The 19,160-nt window shown below is 38.3% G+C and overlaps 1 protein-coding gene and 1 long non-coding RNA gene across 3 annotated transcripts in view; one reads left to right on the top strand and one right to left on the bottom strand.

The window, feature by feature from the left end:
- The window catches only part of Col24a1 (collagen type XXIV alpha 1 chain), a 249,978-nt gene that overhangs the window by 62,987 nt on the left and 167,831 nt on the right, over positions 1 to 19,160 (bottom strand). For both annotated transcript variants that reach the window (XM_060392579.1, XM_060392578.1), the window contains exons 38-42: positions 8,398 to 8,451; positions 6,524 to 6,631; positions 1,487 to 1,540; positions 905 to 958; positions 227 to 283 (exon numbers count right to left, since the gene is read on the bottom strand). In XM_060392579.1, coding sequence (XP_060248562.1) covers positions 227 to 283; positions 905 to 958; positions 1,487 to 1,540; positions 6,524 to 6,631; positions 8,398 to 8,451 — 327 coding nt within the window. The remainder of the gene's footprint in view (positions 1 to 226; positions 284 to 904; positions 959 to 1,486; positions 1,541 to 6,523; positions 6,632 to 8,397; positions 8,452 to 19,160) is intronic.
- LOC110562455 (uncharacterized) overlaps positions 1 to 19,160 on the top strand; it is a 122,716-nt gene that overhangs the window by 12,822 nt on the left and 90,734 nt on the right. The gene's annotated exons all lie outside the window — the stretch shown is intronic.

A 19,160-nucleotide genomic window follows, 5' to 3' on the forward strand; every position in this document is an offset into this window, starting at 1 on the left:
TAATTAATTTTCTTAAACATATATCTTGGCTAAGGATTTTCATGCGTGTAGTTTTTCATAGCTAAGATTTTTACATTATTTAGATGGTATCGAGATAACTATTGCTTTACTATAGAGCCAAGTTATGAAACTAGCCAAATAAAACTCTGACAAGATATGTTTGGCATCAAAAGCTTCTGACTGACTTTCATCCTTAGGTACCGAAATAATTTTAGAAAAGACCTACTGGTTCACCTCGGGGCCCAGGAGGTCCTAAGACTTGGCTGTCTTCTCCTGCGTAGCCCTAAAAAGAACATGAAAATTTATTAATGCAGCTAAATTAAGAAAGCACATTCAAAAAACTCTTATTTTCTATTTTTTTTTTACTTTATTTAAGTGAAAGCTTTGTAGTTAAAGAATTAAATGTATCACATCTCATATACAGTTCTTGTTTGTATATGGTCTTTGGAAGTATTAATCTGCTTTTCATCACAGAGAATGAATCTTAGAAAATTTCCTAACATGTAGGCCTTCAATTTACTCATAAGCTGAGTTGTGCTATAGTTTTTTTTTTTTAAAGCATTAGAAACTTTAAATCTAAGTTAATATTTGTATGCTAGGGTCATTTCACTCATTACCTCACATCCTCTTTCAATAAATAATTTTGCTTTTATGAAACTGTGTATCAGAAAACACCTTCACATATACTGCTTCATCTCAATCTTCAATTAATCCATGGAAGCTATTTTAATAATTTATTTAAATTTTCATTCCTTGGTGTTTATATCCTACTAGAATTTGCGAATTTTCCAGCTTGAAAGGTGGTTCTTCTATCTTTTGCAACATTTTCAGGCATTCACTTGGAGAGAAATCATAGGCTTAGTACGTAACTTTGGAATTAAAAGGCCAAACACAACACACTCACCTTTTCTCCTTTAGGTCCTGGCAATCCAGAGGGTCCTGGCTGACCTTGATGACCCTATAAGAAGAGGGACAAGCAGAGAGATAGTCCCCAGAGAAAGCAGACATGTGCTATTTCTCCCAAGCCCATGCTATAATTCATTGCAGTATTCTGAGAAGAAAAGTGTGATAGGCTGAATAGAAGTTGAGAATTAGATACATCACGATGCTTTATCAAGGGAAACAAACCTTTTTAAAGAACAGGGCTTACTTTACATATTAGAACTTTCTTTTATTGGTGGTGGATACCTATATATATGATAGAAAAGGTGTAAAATCCAGTACGAAGCTCCACAATGACCATTCTAATTGCACAGAAATGTGAGACTTTGGGTCTAACTTCATTGCATTTGTTTTTCACTTGCATGTTCTTTATAATACAGTTTTAATAAGAAAAAAGTAAATTTTAATTTGCATGTTTGGAATATAATATGAAATAAAAGTGCTTTCCTGTCTGTGATAATATATTATATATTATAATAATATTAATAATAGGATATATAACATATATTACATATTATATATATATATAATTAGAAATGCTTACTCTGTATCCAGGGATCCCTGGTTCTCCTTCAGGTCCCATCAATCCTAATGGACCCTAAAAATCAAAATAAATATGAGATAAAACACAAATGTTTAAATTATTAAATGTCTGTATCTATTATTGAAACTTTTACCTTTAGATTTTCATGGGTTGAAATTCTACACAGTACAATTGGGAAAACAGAAAAATAAAATGACATCCCCGATTTTTTTTTATGTGTTTCTTTAGAACCACAAAAATCCCACAAACAATGTTTCTGGATCATTTCTGGTCTGTGCCTACTCAGTATTGAAAAACACGTTCACTTATTGGAATGCTGCTGCCTCCTAGAAGGTGGTTGGAAATGCAGTTGTTGTCTGTCAAAGTCTGTGGTTGCTGGATATCAGAAAGTGGAATCTGATAGTGTTTGATGTTATGGCTTCGGGATTCAGAACAGCTCCATCTTCATAGGTGGTTCCGGATGCTTTCAGGAGTATGACTTTAATATGAGTCAAAGTTTGTAGGTTGGAAATACCAGCGATGAGTGTGCCATTACCATAATAAGATTATTGTTATCGGTATTCTACAGAAGACCAAGCCATATAAATTAAAGGCTGATCAGTAAATGCTCCTAATCTATTAAAAAGATTGCCCAGGCAGCTGAAAAACAGCTAAAGTAATAATGATTGTAAAACTGGCCTGTTTTTTATATTTTCAAAGAGTTTGCACACTGGTTTCTCCTGTGTGGGTCTCATAACAAAAAGAAGGTAAGGACATGAAAGCTCGGGATAGGTTTGTGAATTGCCATGTGTTATACCAAGCAGGCGCGGAATCTGCCTGTGGATGTACACTTGATTAGGTTTCTACACCGTATCTAATATACAACATTTATTTTGCTGTATTTGAAAAAGTTCACGTTACAATTATTAACCATGAATCAGGATTTGGATAGGAACATATTTCAGTTTGAGAAAGAACTGTGAAAAGCCAATTTAAATAAGAATTCAGAAATTATACATTACAAGGATTTTTATACTGGAATGAAATGATGCATTTACAATACTAACTGAAGGTAACAGAAGAAAAAGTGCTAAAGCTTTTAAAGAAGGTTCTATGCTCATTAGATTGAGATGAATGGCATGAGAAAAGGGGGAAAGATATTTATTTGTTTACTTGAAATAACCCTGGAAGATAAACATAACTTTGTGATTTGAGGCAAAAAACAGGTCTGAACACAGAGACAGAAGGAAATTGTTTCTGATGTGCAAATAGTTTCAAAGAAGTTTCAGGCTCTGAAAACAAAGATATTGAAGGGGCTGGGTGGAGTCAGCTGGACTAATTTGGGAAAGGGGTCAGAAGCTTTTCCTGCTTCCTTGCTTGTTCTGAGTACAGAGCAGCCGCGGCGTTTGCTTAGAGGTTAAATGAGGCTGTTGTGTAACTTGGTCCAGAGAGGCGTGACCGAAGGCTGCTGCTGGCTCCGAGAACGGATACATGGGCGCTGCTACCAGGAGAAAGGAAAGGTGTGAAGCTTAGTGAAAACAGGGGCCATGCACCTTAATGTCCCTAAGAACGTATCTGCTACACGCGGGACCGACACAGAGCTGAGTGTTGGGAGAGATCATTTCTCTTAGAATTCGGTGAGAGACTAAGAAGAATGCTGTAGATCGAGGAGTTCAGTAAACGAGCTTAATGTCACAGAGACAGGGTGGAATTTTGTGCGCACACATCCATAGAAAACACACAACCTCACAAATGTTCAGCACATACGGTCTCAAACAAAAGTTTAGTTCTTCAAAGCAGGAATTGCAGATTCTATTCTCTGCATGTGATGAGACACAGTAAGAAAGGAGCAAAGATACACAAAAAAGGATCTACTTAAATTTAAAAATTCTTCAGAACAACTCTTCCTAAGAAGAAAACAGAATTTGTAATTGCAGGCTGTTTAAAATACCAACATAAAGGGAAGAGAAATATAGCTAGTGCCAGTTAGAAAGATGTAGATTAAATCATATTTACTAAAAACGAACCAAAGGGCCTCCCTGTGACCATTGAACATTTATAGAAGATTATGACTTTTTTCTTGTATTTCAGCTATTACATTATCTTTGAGCTCAGTTTTTGAGGGGCTCCAAGGTTTTGGAGGTCTCCAAGTGGCTTGTTTTCTAATCCCCTGTGTGTGTGTTTCTTCCTGTGATTTGCAGATCTGTTGGGAGAGAGGTGTCTCCCAGTTACATTTCTTTTTCTAGTTGGCCTTCTGTGTGCATCTTTAGCTTTTTGTGAGTCTTCTGACATGACACCAACATCTGCTTAGAGGGAGAACACAGATACAATGCTCTGACAACAAGCTCATGTTAAAATGCAGTAACATCTTCACTCCAGTAAGGCAATGGTCCAGGCAAAAACAGTAAATAGGAGAGAAGCATGGGAGAGAAGCAAACGGTGCTGCGAGATCTCCATGTCTACCTGTGGAAGAATGAAAGTAAATTCACATCTTTCCTTTGTTCACAAATAAATTCAAAGTGGATCAAAGACTGGAATGTCATAACTGGAACTCTGACCCAAACAAATGAAGAATTTAGTAAAACCCTAAATCTCCTAGTTGAAACTCTCCTTTAAGAAAGAAAGGAGATTTCTCTTATGGAAGAAAGCATATTTCAGAAATAATACTCGACCTGAGACCTCAGGAGGGTTCTCTCCAGGGACAGGGACTGCTCCTTGTCACATGACCTTACCTCTGCAGTCCTTACCACTCTCCAGATTCCAATCAATGTACTAAGTCAAAAGAATAAACATGGAAGGCTATATCTTTCTTCACCGTAAGTTTATTCACTGAATGTGTGCTCAAAGTATGAAAATAGATTTCTTACACAGCTCTAATAAAATAGTATGAAGGATAAGGAATTATATTAATGAGAATAAAACTTATTGAAAACTAGAATACTCCTTATACAAAAGATGTTAGAGCAGAGGAAAATGGTATAGCTCTAATCAGAGATTCGTGAGCAATGAGTGAGTGGAAAGATGTCTCATGTTTCTCTGTAGAAAGGTCAGGGGTTAGTAGAAACGGAAGGGCCGATTCTAAAGTTCACGCATATGATGAGCGTAAGAGCCAGGCTTCTCTGAGAATGGAAACACCCAGGATTTGCTCTAACAGACCTCAAAGGATGTATGATAGACAGATCAGGCTCCCATGGACCACAAGTTGACTGACTGACTGATTAAACCACTGCATACTTGATTTTAGTTACAGTAAAAGCTTTACATGAAATGGAAAATACATTGAATGTTAAATAGTAAAATTAAGAAAACATTCAGTGGGGGAAGACAGACATCTATCTTCCATAACTAAAGAAACAAAAACATCTCTACATGGCTTAAAGAATTAAAAACAATGTTATAAATGTTTCAGGATGAAATATGGAAGAACATTTTGTTTAAAGAAGATTTTGCATACTTTAGGTGGGGAATTTCTAATAAGAAAATAAAACCCAGGAAATGTAAAGGAAAATACTGACAGCTTTGACTATTAAAGTTAAAATTTTCTGCTTAGCAAAAGAAAAAATTAATAGATAATTGAAAGAGAAGGAATCATTTGTAATTTATTTTGTAACCTGCTTGACAAATTATATAAACACTTTATATTTTTGAGTAATGGTTGCAAATTAACAAGAAGAAATAGCCACCAAAGTGGAAACATGTCCTGTGTATGTGTGTGTGTATGTATGTATGTATGTGTGTGTATGTATGTATGTATGTGTGTGTATATATGTGTATATATACACATATATTTATTAACAAGAAACTTTCAGAAGAAAAAGTATATATTACATAGTTATAACAATGGAAATTTAAATGTGAAAGCAAAAATTACATATATATTCTTATTTATCACATTATCAAACACTAAATGAATTAATATAAAATATGGACAGTGGAGCTGTAGCTTTTGGAAAATGGACTGAGAAGGCCTTGTGTGTATATTTGTGCATCTATAGGTATATGTAACAATAATAATCAAGGAAAAGGAACCCATAAATTTGAGGGGAAGTGGGGGGCATGGGAGGGCCTGGAGGGAGGGTACACAGGAAAGAGAAGAGAGGAGGTGATATAATTATATTTTAATTAAAAATATATTTAAAAGCCTTTAAAGCTGAATACTTTTACAGGAAAAATTCAAAAGTAGAAGCTTCCATTAAAGGAAATATTTTGGGCTGCATTAATTCTTATGTTTATTAAAAAATTCATCACTTCATATAATATCTTTAAAACATGGGCAAAAGGCAGAGAAATACTGACACAAAATGACTTAAGGCCTGGGTGCCAAGCTGTTAGTAAATAGTGGCAAATTTTCTTGAGAAAGCAAACAGACCTGGGCTCTCAAAGGCCTTGGTTATAGGTCTGGCATTGGCTATTTAATTGGAAATGAGATTACTGCAACCACATGTTATACATAAATTCAGGGAATAAGATTATCTTTGAAATGTCTTCTTCATGCTATGGTTTTCTGAACAGGTCACGCGCATACCAGCAACACAGTTTGCCCGACCCAGGCTCTGAGGCATCCCCATGTCAGGCTGAGTTCATGCAAAAGATGAGATAAATAGATGTTGGGGAGATTTGCCCCAGCTGTTTAGAAAGATAATCTTGAGTTTAAGCGCGCCGGGTTCAAGCAGTGAATGGAAACACATTTCAAGTTCACTTAATTTTCAAAACAATTTGCCAGCACGACAATAGCTTTAGACAGATATTAAATCCCGATTTCAAGTGCTCAGTGTATAAACTTTCCTACTTAGCTTCGAAGTTAAAATCCGATTTTTAAAACCCCGTTTCATATTTTATTTCCATTTTCAATTTTCCCTTTCCTTTTTCATATCCAAAACTCACTAAGCTGTTTAATGCTGCGGAATGCCTGTGAGTCCCGCCATGCCACGGAGATAGATTATTTTCCGTGGAACCTCTGCACTCTGTGAAGTCAATCAAGGATGACTCTCTGAGAGCATGGATTCAGTTCTTTTCCATCCACAGTGACTCAGAGCTGAAAAGAAATCAAATACTGACCACAGCACCTCTAGTTCCTCTGGCACCTTTAGGGCCGCTTCCCCCAACTTGTCCAGGGGAGCCTCTGCTTCCGACTTCTCCCATGGGTCCTATTTGTCCTTTATCACCCTGTGGATGACATTAGCATGAATGAAGGTATATGCATTAAGTAATTCAACTATACCATGTATGTGAATAGCTCAGGTACGTGGCAAGCAGAATCTTATGGATTACTGTTACTGATATAGGTCTGTTTTGTGAGACAGAATCTCACTGTGTACCTGTGAATGGTCTGGAGCTTACTAGGTAGATCAAGTTAGCCTTGACCTCATGGGCGATCTTCCTGTTTCTGCTGCCTGACTACTGGGTATTCGCTCTCTCTCATACACCATACACACACACATACACACACACACACACACACACACACACACACATCACTATATATGCTATTACATTGGCCTACAATTGTGCAAATTAAATATTTTGTTTCAACTTAACACCCCAGATTATCGTTAACAATAAGAAACTATGGTCACATGTTATTTAAAAATAATAATAGTTTTGAAAAGAAATTAAAAGGACATTAAAAAACAAACAAACAACCAAGCGTGCTTGGGAGAAGTCCTGTGTAACCAGCTTTCAAACATACTTTGCCACATACATGTCTCTCTTTTGCATGTGTGTATTGTAATTGTGAGAAATGAGGCCTCATGAAATGTCCATTTCTACAGAGAACTTCAGCATCCCAGATAGCTACGGCACGCCAGAAAGACTGAGCACACAGTGAGTGACCCTGGACTTGCAGGGTCATCAGCCTCCTGCCCGCAGCACGTCTGCAAGGATCCATGTTGTTTCTTAAGAGTGAGCACACAGTTCTGGACTTGCAGGGTCATCAGCCTCCTGCCCGAAACACGTCTGCAAGGATCCATGTTGTTTCTTGCACCACTTCATATCCTTTAGAAACCTGCATGCCTCTGGCATTGCACTGACAGACATTTCTCTAGACCCACAACGTGGGTGCTTAAAAGCTATATTTGAGTGTGTGTGTGTGTGTGTGTGTGTGTGTGTGTGTTGCTTTGGAGCAAATGCTGCCAGGCAATTATAAAACTCCCCAAACTCAGACTGATGCTAGTTGCATTATCAAGTATCATGAAAGAGACTTAATGATAGGGGGTGTATTTTCAAAGTTAGAAATGGTAGTTAAAACTTTTCTTAACCTTCTATTGACTAAAGCTGAAAATGATGGCTCGGGTAAAGAACTAAACATTTGAGGCAGTACAGATTTTAAGTTAACTCTGTGTACTCAGTTGTCTGTTGGAAAACCTGTTAACCATACTTCACCAATACTGGGACAAATTATTGATATGATACAAAGATGCATTTTCACAGTAACATATTAGGATCTTATAAACACATCAGGGATTTCGATCTTTTTGGAAAAAGAAAAAATAAGCAAGTGAAAAATTTTCTTGATTTCTGGATTTTGTTACAGGAGGAAGGCGAGAAAAACCAACATTTTCTATTAAGAAACCATTTCTATTAACCTACAAATAAGAGTAAGCCCCAAATTTCCCCCGATATTTTACTAAACTTGTTCTCAAATGGCCCAAATGAAATATTTTTGTTTTATATCTTTCCTTATCCATGGCTTTGTGGTAAATAAGAGACAAAAGAAAGAAAGCCAAGTTTTACTTTCCAAGCTATCAAGTGGGAAATCTGCCCTCAAACAATGGTGGTAACATGCACTATTGGACTAACCACTTAGGCGCTAACGACACATTTATAAGTCTTGATCACCACATGGCTAATGCAAACACAGCCATTGTAGTGCTCTGTAGATCTTTGGAGGTAAGAAGAAAGAAAACTCACATAAAAAGATGGAAAAAAATTACCTTTTTCCCTGGTCGACCTCTTTGTCCTGGGGTTCCCACATTTCCTTCAGGTCCCTGATCATTCAATATAAAAAAGAAAAAATGACTAAAGAAAAAAAACTAGGCTTTGAATACTTCTGTCAGATAATCAGTGAAATAAACACTAAATATAAACAAAGGTTAATTTTTAACACTCATTTCTATAGTTGTTTTAAAATGTTAGAATGATTAAAAGGCAAAGTTGTTACCATTCTATGAACGTCATATGCACATATGGGTCAACACAAACCCTGAACTGTTCCTTAGGAAGAAAGTTTCTTGGAATATACCCACTTTAATTAATGAGAATGTGATGAAAGTGCACCCAAATGCATTCATTTTAGTGAGCTGCATTTAACTCAGCATTTCATTGAAAGAACAAGGTTATAAAACGTATCTCCCATATGGTCAAGGCAAGTCTCAAAATACCACTGAAGTGGAGAATGAAAAGGAGGCAAAAAGAATTAAAGAAAAAGGGGAAAGGCAAGGAGAAAAGAGGCAGTTGTAGCAAGGTAAAACAACATTTTGATTTCAACTGGTAATTTGTTTTCTTTGCAAAGTAGTTTTTAAGGTAAGAGTGTGGTGCTGCACGGAGCTGTGCATCAACAGTGAAGAAGTGTAATCTATAGTGCGCCAGGCTGCCAGTCCTAAAATGGGTAGTAATAATTACAGTTTTCTTTTCATTAGTTGGAAATCGAAATGGAAATTTCAGATTTGTGTCCCTGAAGCTTGGCAGGCGTAGGTAGACGAGAAATAAATGGTGGTTCACCACTGGGCTGTGCAGGCCCTTGATAAATATTTGTTGAATGAATAAACAGACACCCAAGGAAGTGACTCACACCTTACACTTCCCAGCAAGCACTATTCTAGTCCCAGTCCCTGACTTCAGAGTCCGAAGGAGATATGTTTGATGGCTGCATCACAGCTGCATCCAGAGGGAGAAATGAGAGCTGCTCTGTGTGGGAGACTTTCCCTTGCAAATAAATAAACAAAAAATTTCAAAAGAAGCTGATTAACTTCCACAGAGCTTTAGCTGTCAGACTTTTCTGGTCTTAATTGCCACACAGCCACTGACAAATGAGGGTTAGAGAGATGGCTCAGCCTTTGGGAACAATAACTGCTCTTGCAGAAGACCCAAGATGGCGCACACAATTACCTGCCTCCAGTTCCAGGCTCTCCTCTACAGGCACCCACTCACGTATTCCTACACAGAGACATACTCACACATTCCGTAGTTTTTTTTAAAACCTCTGTTTGTTCCTTAAATAAAAGGAGGATATAATAAAAACTCTTGGATGTGTAACTAAGCAAGCAAATGAAGATAACTGTGCACATTAAGCTTGGAAAATATTGGCTTCTAACGAAGGGCTCAATGAAGTTAGTTTTCACTAACCTCTGCCCTTTGAGTATTTAGTATTCAGTAATTAAATACATGTAAAGACAATAGAAATTCAATGAAATCTCATATGCTCGCTACTCATGTAAAGAACAAGACCAACACATGCGTATGGGACTGGAATGAAGCACAATCTCTACTTTTCACAGTGAGCTGGGTGAGGGGGGATGATCTGGTATGATCATTGTCTGGGACTCTCTGCTATCCCCACACAATTCTTCACAGTTAGGGCATTCCTCCTCTGCCCACGCTGCAGCACATGGTGGATAATAGCACTACTGTTCTACACCTTTAAACTCTGGGTAGTGTCGTACTAAATGCCTTCTGATCCTCATTCCCTTTGTTTTTGCCATTATCCTCTGTGTCTTTAATCCTTCCACATTTTTAACTGCTGTAGGGTTCCACATGGTAAGACCACAGTTTAACCATGTTTTCCGGCGATTAGACTTTCTTCTACTTCATAATGTTGCAATACGTAAATTTGCACATGACTGTGCCTAGAGTTTCATTTGTTTCTCCTTGAGTTGAATTGCTGGCTTGTATAAACACACACACACGTGTGTGTGTGTGTGTGTGTGTGTGTGTGTGTGTGTGTGAGATTATTTTTCCTGTATGGACCATCAGTTATTACACTATAATTTATTATATAGTAATTTTCTTTATTAATACAAAATTATTAAATATTAATAAATCAAATGACCGAACATCAGGTTTCAATACAGACTCAGATCTGATTTCAGGGCATTTTCTATTGACATCTGTAAACCATATAAAATTAATCATATCATGGTAACCATAATAATACTCTGGTATCATGTAAGTTAAGCCATCTCATTTGCCTTCCTCTCTATGCACTCTCAGGTGGTTCTTTAAAAGTGTTCTAATCTATTATAAGAGAAAAAGCTTATCTTAACAATTCACAACATACAAACTAATGTATGGAGAGTAAACAAAGAGATAAGCAAAAGGAAAATTTGGAAGCTTACCAATCACCATGTTGATTTATGTAGATTTTGTATTTCTATTCTGAATAAATCATGTTTTATTTTTATTATTATTATTATTATTAAAAACATCAATCACTTTAACAGAATTTGTTTGAAATTTAATGGGTTTACTGTTAAGGAATAAACTCATAAAGGTTTTTTTTTTAAGTGTTCTAATCTTCAGTACAAATTTTGAGTTAATTTTTAATCAATCAACTTCTACAAAAAATCCTATAGAGATTTTTGACTGAGATTGTATTAAATGTAAACTGGTTTAGAAATAATTTAACGGTAATAAGTTTTCCTCTTCATGAATATTAAATCTCTGCCCATATGCTTCGTGTTTTTAGGGTTTACTTAGGTTATATTGTTCTCAAATTGGAAAAATCTACAAAATTTTACAAATACTCTGGTAAGACTTAATCCAAGGAGCTTGATTTTGTGGCTGAATATAATAAAAATTCTTTGGTATTGGTAAAGAAACAAAGATTCTATTTTTGTATATTAATGTTTCATCTGCCATAATGATGAAATCCTGCTAATTATAATTTATAGGCTATTTATTTTCTTATACAAATATTTGTATTTATATAAATATTAGCAGCATTAATCTGAGTAATATTAAGAAGAAAGGAAAAATGCCAATCTTATCTCATTTCTTTTGACGTTTCTCCAGTGAGTATAATAGCAAAAGTGTTGATACAAGTTTTAATAAATGTTTGTTTCATCTATTGGGGTGACTATAGACTTGTGTTCAATTTTGTAAAACACGTGACTCACATTTATAACGTTTTAAAACGTTAAGCTTTGGGTACAGTATTGGTATGAGGGAAATCACAAGACTTTTAGGTTTACCAGTGCTTTTAAATGAAGTAAATTCAAATATCTGCACACTCACTGACAGGAGGCACACCCACTGTCACCAACAAGTCAGTCAGGCATCACTTGTTTATGGCAGTGCTTACAAAAAAGTGTTGGCATGGGTGATAAGCTCTTTAACTGAGGTGTTTCTTTGAAGATAAATTGCGTACTCATCTCTATTTTAAAAGCTTCCTTCTCTCCTCATTTTCAAGTTGGTAATCTTGTCTCCCAGCTCATTAAGATACAGTAGCAATCAAATCAGGAGCTGAAGTTATTTTCCCAAACCTAACCTACAGCTGCTGTTTATCCACACATATCTTCTGCTGCTTTTCTCCAACAGAGAAGTAAGGGTCCATTCCCGAGCTGAGGGCAGGCCTCCTCGCTTGCCCACACATCTCCTTCTGAAAGTGTCCAGTCTGATTGTACCATCAAAGTCTTTCCTGATGTGTCATTCCCAACTCCATTCAAATAGGTTCAAAGCTATTTGAGAGACTCTTCAAGCTATGTGTTTTTCCTTTTTCTCTCCTTCTCCTTTCCTTCCTTCCTTCCTTTCTTCCTTCCTTCCTTCCTTCCTTCCTTCCTTCCTTCCTTCCTTCCTTCCTTCCTTCCTTCCTTCCTTCCTTCCTTCCTTTCTTCTTTCCTTCCCTCCCCCATTCATTTATTTCTGAAACTTTCCAGAACCATTTTGCTGGTTTACTCCACTTACAGCAAAACCTTTTAAATGTTGTGTTCACTCTTCTAATCATGGATCCAATCTCTCTTCTCTCTTTGGTTGAGCTTTTGTTCCCATCACTGAAACTGACCTCTGGAGAATCAAATCCAATGGTTATTTTATTTGAAACTTTTTTTTTTTATTTAAAACTTCTTAAAGCCTTTATTTTCATTGCAACATGCTTTCCTGGTTTTCTACTTACATTTTTAACTAATTAATTAATTTACTTGTTCATTTTACATCCTGGTTGTAGGCACCTCTTTCTCTCCTCCCAGTCCCAACATCCCTCCCCATCTCCTCTCTCCTTAAAAGGGGAGCCTCCTACGCAGACACCCCAGCTCATCTATTTACATGAGGACTGAGTTCATCCTCTCCTCTGTGGCCTGGTGAGGCAGTCCTGTCATCTTAAATGGGGATATCTCCTCCTCTATCCAGCGTTTTAATACTCTTTTATCTCCTTAGGTGATCTCATCCTACCCTATGTTGTTAAACACCACCTGGATGCTCTTGATCCCTAAATTATGGCTGCCCTGATCACACTATCTAATTACATCTCTTCTTGAATCTCTAACAAACAACTCAAAGTTTATGTACTCAAGCTCAACTCTCAAACTCCCTCCTCCTACCACTAAACTTGTTTTTTCCTGATCCTCCCATCTCCACTGTAATGGGCAATCCATATTAGAAATTTATTATTAAAACATTTCTCTTTTGCGTACTTTAATAGCAGGACTTCACCCTTTTTTAAGTCTAAAGGGTTCATGTGCTTAAGGAGGGATTGTCTTGAGGCTTGCTCTATTCTCCTTTTCTTCATTTTAAACAATTTACAAGTTCAGTCTGGAGTACCAGCTCTCAAGCCTCTTCTGTACTTAAGAAGATACTGTCACTTTAAGGCTTTTTCTAGAAGGCGAAGAGATGTGACTATTACAGAGGAGTAAGCAGATTTCTAGTTCTTCTCCTCAAGGAGGAGAGAGAAGGGGTCTAGAAGAATGACCTGACTCCTGCAGAGTCTAAATTTAGTCTAATGTTCATCAAGCCTAGGATATCCTTTGACTCTGTCCCCCGACAGGGTTGGGGTTACAGTTTCTTAAAAGGATGCTGGGGATTTGAACTCAGGTCCCCATGCTTGTGCATCAAGTGTTCTTACCCAGGTGCATTCCCTTTCTATAGTTTATACATCTCACGCTGATACAGAAGGCGTCTTGATTTTGTGTAGTGAAAGAGCAGGCCACGTTGAGATTCAGACTTGAGTATTCCAAGCTTTATGAGGGCAGTTACTTTGCTTTCAGAAGTGCTGCATCACAGGCTGGCATGGTGGCACGTGCCTTTAATCCAGCAGGCAGATCTCTGTGAGTTCAAGTCCAGCCTCATTTACAAAGTGAGTCCAAAACAGCTAAGGCTACACAGAGAAAATTTGTCTCAAAAAACAAAACAAAACAAAACAAAAAGTTGTAACATCTATTTTCGTTTTTAACAAGTTTATTCAGGGTATAGGAATTATATACATTTAAAATATACAAAACTCTTTTTAATAGGGTCCATTACTATTTTTGTCACTTTCTATGGTTTTATTTTAATCTTTACCAAAGAAGTCTCGGCCTATTTTAAGGCCATGAAGATTTACCACCCCCCCCCTTCAGCCCATTTTCCTCTAAGGCTTTCTTTTTAATTTTTTTTTAATTTTTTAAAAATTTTTTTTTGTTTTAATTAAATTTGAAGTTATATTTCTACAGTGTTATTTTTAAATAAAGTTTTTTATTATCATTTATCACAATGTATTCAATTTGTATCTCAGCTGTAGCCCCCTCCCTCATCTCCTCCCAATCCCACCCTCCCTCCCTTATGTCCTCACATGCCCCTCCCCTAGTTCACTGATAGGGGAGGTCCCCCTCCCCTTCTATGTGACCCTAGCCTATCAGGTCTCATCTGGACTGGTTCCATTGTCTTCCTCTGTGACCTGGCAAGGCTGCTCCCCCAGGGGGAGGTGATCAAGAGCCAACCACTGAGTTCATGCCATCCTCTAAGACGTTTACAGTTTGAGCTTTGGAACTTGTCTGCGTTAGTCTGTATACTGAATTTTGTGCGCACAGGTAGATTGATGCCCTTGCATACGTCTTTGAAAAGATCACCATTTCCCTAATGTACCTGTCTTGGTGCATCGCACACATTCTCACCCAAGTGTAGTTTGTTTGTTTATTTTAGTTTATCCCTTAATAGCTCCTGGCATTAGACAATGTTAAATAAATTCGGAGATTGTGAAGAGATTCTCACCAAAGACTATATTTTTCTGCCTGAAGCCTTTCAATGTTCTCTCCTCCACTCTTTGAATCAAATCAGCATCCCTCACATGTTCTGCTAACCAGACCCCCGTGTTCTGCTTCCTGCCTATCCCTTCAAGTTTAAAGCAACAAACCCCTGAGCATTCATTGTGCTGCGGCTGCTTCCTGGTTCTAAAGGTGCACAGCCGACCCACAGCCGCACCGCCTTTGCTAGTTCTTGGAATGACAGATTCTTTTTTAACACTGCAGAACTGAGCTCAGTCAATCATTATTCAAGAAGCTGTTAACTGCCCCAGCGGGCTATGTTTTCTATCTGTGATGTTTATTTTTAATTGTCAACTTGACATAATTTGGAATCATGTGGGAAGAATCAGTTGAAGAATTGTCTAGATCATGTTAACCTGTGGGCATGTCTAGATGGTAATGTCTTGTTTGACCTTAATTGATATGGGCAGGCCCAGCTCACAGTGAGTAGCATATCCACTAGGCATACGACCCTGAACTGTGTAATAATGAAGAAAGCTAGTTGAGTGCGCGCACACGCACACACACACACACACACACACACACACACACACACACAGCAAGCAAGCAAGGACCCATGAGTTTAATCTCTCTGTGTTAAATGAGGATATGAGCAAGTCCTTGATTTCTCCTATGATGTAGCCAAAAATTATGAGCTAAGATAATCTCTTTCTCTCCTAAATTGCTTTCGGTTAAGGTGTTTGATTATAGCAACAGAAATGATGAGAACACTGTCCTTAACTAATCATTTTTCCTACCCTTAACTATTGTTTTCGTTCATGACACCATATATATTTCTACACTTCACATTTTTTGCTATTAGTTTATTTACACATTGCATTACTCTCATCCAATGACTACAGTATATGAGCATGGACTTCACTCTATGCCCAGTTCTTAGCAGAATCATAGGACCGTAGGAAGTACCAGAAACTGCTGGACATTTGTGTTTTATAGAATCATGCTCTGAAAGACTGAAGAAAGCTTTAGAATGCTAAATAAAAGTGAATGCTGCTTTTTAAAGACTTTGTTTTTTTATTCTTGAGATTTCTTTCCTTCTTCTTCTTATTATTATCATTTATTACAATTTATTCAGTTTGTATCCTGGCTGTGGCCCCCTCCCTTGTCTCCCCCAACCCCACCCTCGCTCTCTCTTCTTCCCCTATGCCCCTCCCCTAGTCCACTGATAGCAGCGGACCTCCTCCCCATCTATCTGACCCTAGCCTATCAGGTCTCATCAGGACTGGTTGCATTGTGATACCCCAACCAGGATAATGCATGGAGAGGATGTAAAACCCGTGCTCAGATGTAGTCCATAGACTCAGTCTCCATGTGGGGTTCCAGGTAAGGGGAGCAGAGGCTGTCTCTGGCATGAACTCAGTGGCAGGGGGTGCAGCCTTGCCAGTCTAAAGATTTCATTTTCAATTACAGTTAGGTGTATGTGTTTATACATAGGGATATGCACTCTGAGCACAGCAGTCTGCTGGAGTCCAAGATGTCAGATCCCTTGGAGCAGGAGTTGCAAGTAAGCTGTCTGACATGGGGACTGAACTTTAGTCCCTGCAAGAGCAGCTCTGCTCCTAACTGGGGAGGCAGCCCTCCAGCCCCAATAAATACTGTTTTAATGCCACAGAGCCACAGCCTTCTCTTCAAAGGAAATCTGCACAGAAGCCTCAGGTTCAGCAGACATCGCAGATCTTTTCTGGTGGAAGCAGAACTACCAGGAACAGTGCCGAAGCAGAACTACCAGGAACAGTGCCGTGTTAAGTCAACAGGCTTGCTGGGACGTCTACAGGAGCTTCACTCGGCGCTTCATTCTGTGCAGCGAATGTATGAAGTGTAGCGTCAGAGGCTGGCTTGCCCAGCGATGCAGCTCTTCAGTGGGGTAGCAGAGGTTTCAAAGCAGTGGGCAGGGCAGGATTTGCGTATCAGTGATGCTTAGGATGAAACGAAACCTTAACCTCACACAGTCACAAAAAATACTCAGGTGACAAGATAGATATACATATATTTATCCCTGAATGTCATGTAACTCCACCAACTCCAAATTTCTAATCAATTTATTTTCTAGGGTTTCCAAGGAAATTCTCATTCTAACTTAAGCAGATCAAAAAGGCATATTTCGGGAAGTCTAACTGAATTTTCCACTAAAAGAATAGAATAAAATAATCTCATTGTAATATGCTCTAACTCCGGAGTTCATAGCTCCACGTGTGTTTAGCGATGAGATTCCACTGTGGTAGAATCTGCAGATGTGCATAACCGACCGTAAGTGAGACAGATGTTTCTTTCCTAGTAAAGATATGCATTCAGGCAACTGAGCATTTTAGAATAGAATTCATGCAGAAAATGTGCATAATTTCTCTCTTGTTTTGACAAGCATCAGCTTGGATTCTGAATTTGTCAATTGATGTTTTCCTCAACACAGATCTCATTCTCAGTCTTCCAAGATCAGCTTCTTCTTTTGAAAAAAAAATTTTTTTTCTCTCACCCTTTTTCTTGTTTATTTTGTAAAAATGGAGGTAGCATCTTTGTGACATTGTCCAAGGAACAATTTTAAAAGCACAAACTAAAACCAACATCAGGCTGCCTGATTAAGCAATACTTCCTTGGATCATAAAATTCTTTGAAAAAAATATGCCATGGTATTTTTATTGAGTTTATGAGCTGAAAGACATTTAAAATTCCAAAGAGAACAACAAAAAAGAGTAAAAAGGAAACACACATGTGTTGTTGCTAAAAAAAAAAAAAAAGTAACAAAGATTCGTACTGGGCAGGATTGGTCCTGGGAGACATTAGGAAGCAGATGGAATCTGTGTTTATCATTTTCCATGCTTGGTTTGGAGCCCCAGCTCCATCTCTGCTCTCCCCATCACCAGCTGTCGTATGGCACCATCCTCGGAGTCTCTGACGATGCTGTGCTATGTTCACTTAGATCGTTCTTTTCCTTTGTTTTACATTCAAGATAGTTGTTTTAGGAGTCCATGCTGAAACATAAATTACTAGCTACAAATGCACACACACACACACACACACACACACACACACTCACCTCGGCATGCTAGACATCTGTTTTACCCCTGGGCAATATTCACAGCCCCGAAGAACATCCATTTGTCAAGAATTATCAGCTGGATCTTGAGGTAGCACTATTCCTAATTGCCCGAGAAAGTGACAGATTGATTTCCAAAGTAATTGTACAAATTTACATTCCCACCAGCAATGGAGGAGCCCCTTTCTCCACAACCTCTCCAGCATGTGTTGTCACTTGAGTTTTTGCTCTTACCCATTTTGATGGATGTAAGGTGAAATCTCAGGGTTGTTTTGATTTGCATTCCCCAAATGACTAAGGACCTTGAGCATTTCTTCAAGTGTTTCTCTGCCATTCATATTCCTCTATTGATCATTCTCTGTTTAGCACTGTATCCAACTTTTAAATTTCATTATTTGGTTTGTTGCTGTTTAACGTCTTAAGTTCTTTATATATTCTGGATATTAGCCTTCTGCCAGGTGTAGGGTTGGTGAAGATCCTTTCCCAGTCTGTTGGCTGTTGTTTTGTTCTGATGACAGTGTCCTTTGCTTTACAGAAGCTTTTCAGTTTCATGAGGTCCCATTTGTTGATTGTTGCTCTTAGAGCCTGTGCTGTTGGTGTTCTGTTTAGGAAGCTGTGTCCTGTGCCAATGAGTTCAAGGCTCTTCCCACTTTTTCTTCTAACAGATTTAGTGTGTCTGGTTTTTTGTTGAGGTCTTTGATCCACTTGGACCCTGAGTAGGATGATCAATCCCCATTCAGAAAGGCAAACAGGATAAACATCGGAAGAGGGATAAAACCGGGAACAGGATCACAGAGGACCCCTGAAAGGCTCTACTCATCAGGGTATTGAAGTAGATGCTGAGGCTCATAGCTAAACTTTGGGCAGAGTGCAGGGAATCTCATGAAAGAAGGTGGAGACAGAAAGATCTGCAGAGAACAGGATCTCCACAAGGAGAGAACCAGAACCAAAAATCTGGCACGGAGGTCTTTTCTAAGACTGATACTCCAACCAAGGACCATGCGTGGAGATAACCTAGAGCCCCTGCACAGACGTATCCCATGGCAGCTCAGTGTCCAAGTGGGTTCCCTAGTAAAGTGGACAGGGCCTGTCTCTGACATGAACTCAGTGGCTGGCTTTTTGATCACTTTCCCCTGAGGAGGGAACAGCCTTACCAGGCCACAGAGGAAAACAATGCATTCAGTCCTGATGAAACCTGATAGGCTGGGGTCAGATAGAAGGGGAGGAGGACCTCCCTTATCAGTGGATTTGGGGAGGGGCATGAGAGAAGAGGGAGGGATGGTGGGATTGGGAAGGGATAAAGGAGGGGGCTGGCTACAGCTGGGATACAAAGTGAATAAATTATAACAAAAAAAATTATCAGAAATCACAGCTTCTTGGCACTGGTCACTTTTCTTCCTTACAAATCTACTTCCCTGATGTTAATGGAAAAAAT

The sequence above is a fragment of the Meriones unguiculatus genome, chromosome 10 (genome assembly GCF_030254825.1).
Source record: "Meriones unguiculatus strain TT.TT164.6M chromosome 10, Bangor_MerUng_6.1, whole genome shotgun sequence".
Lineage (NCBI taxonomy): Eukaryota > Metazoa > Chordata > Mammalia > Rodentia > Muridae > Meriones > Meriones unguiculatus.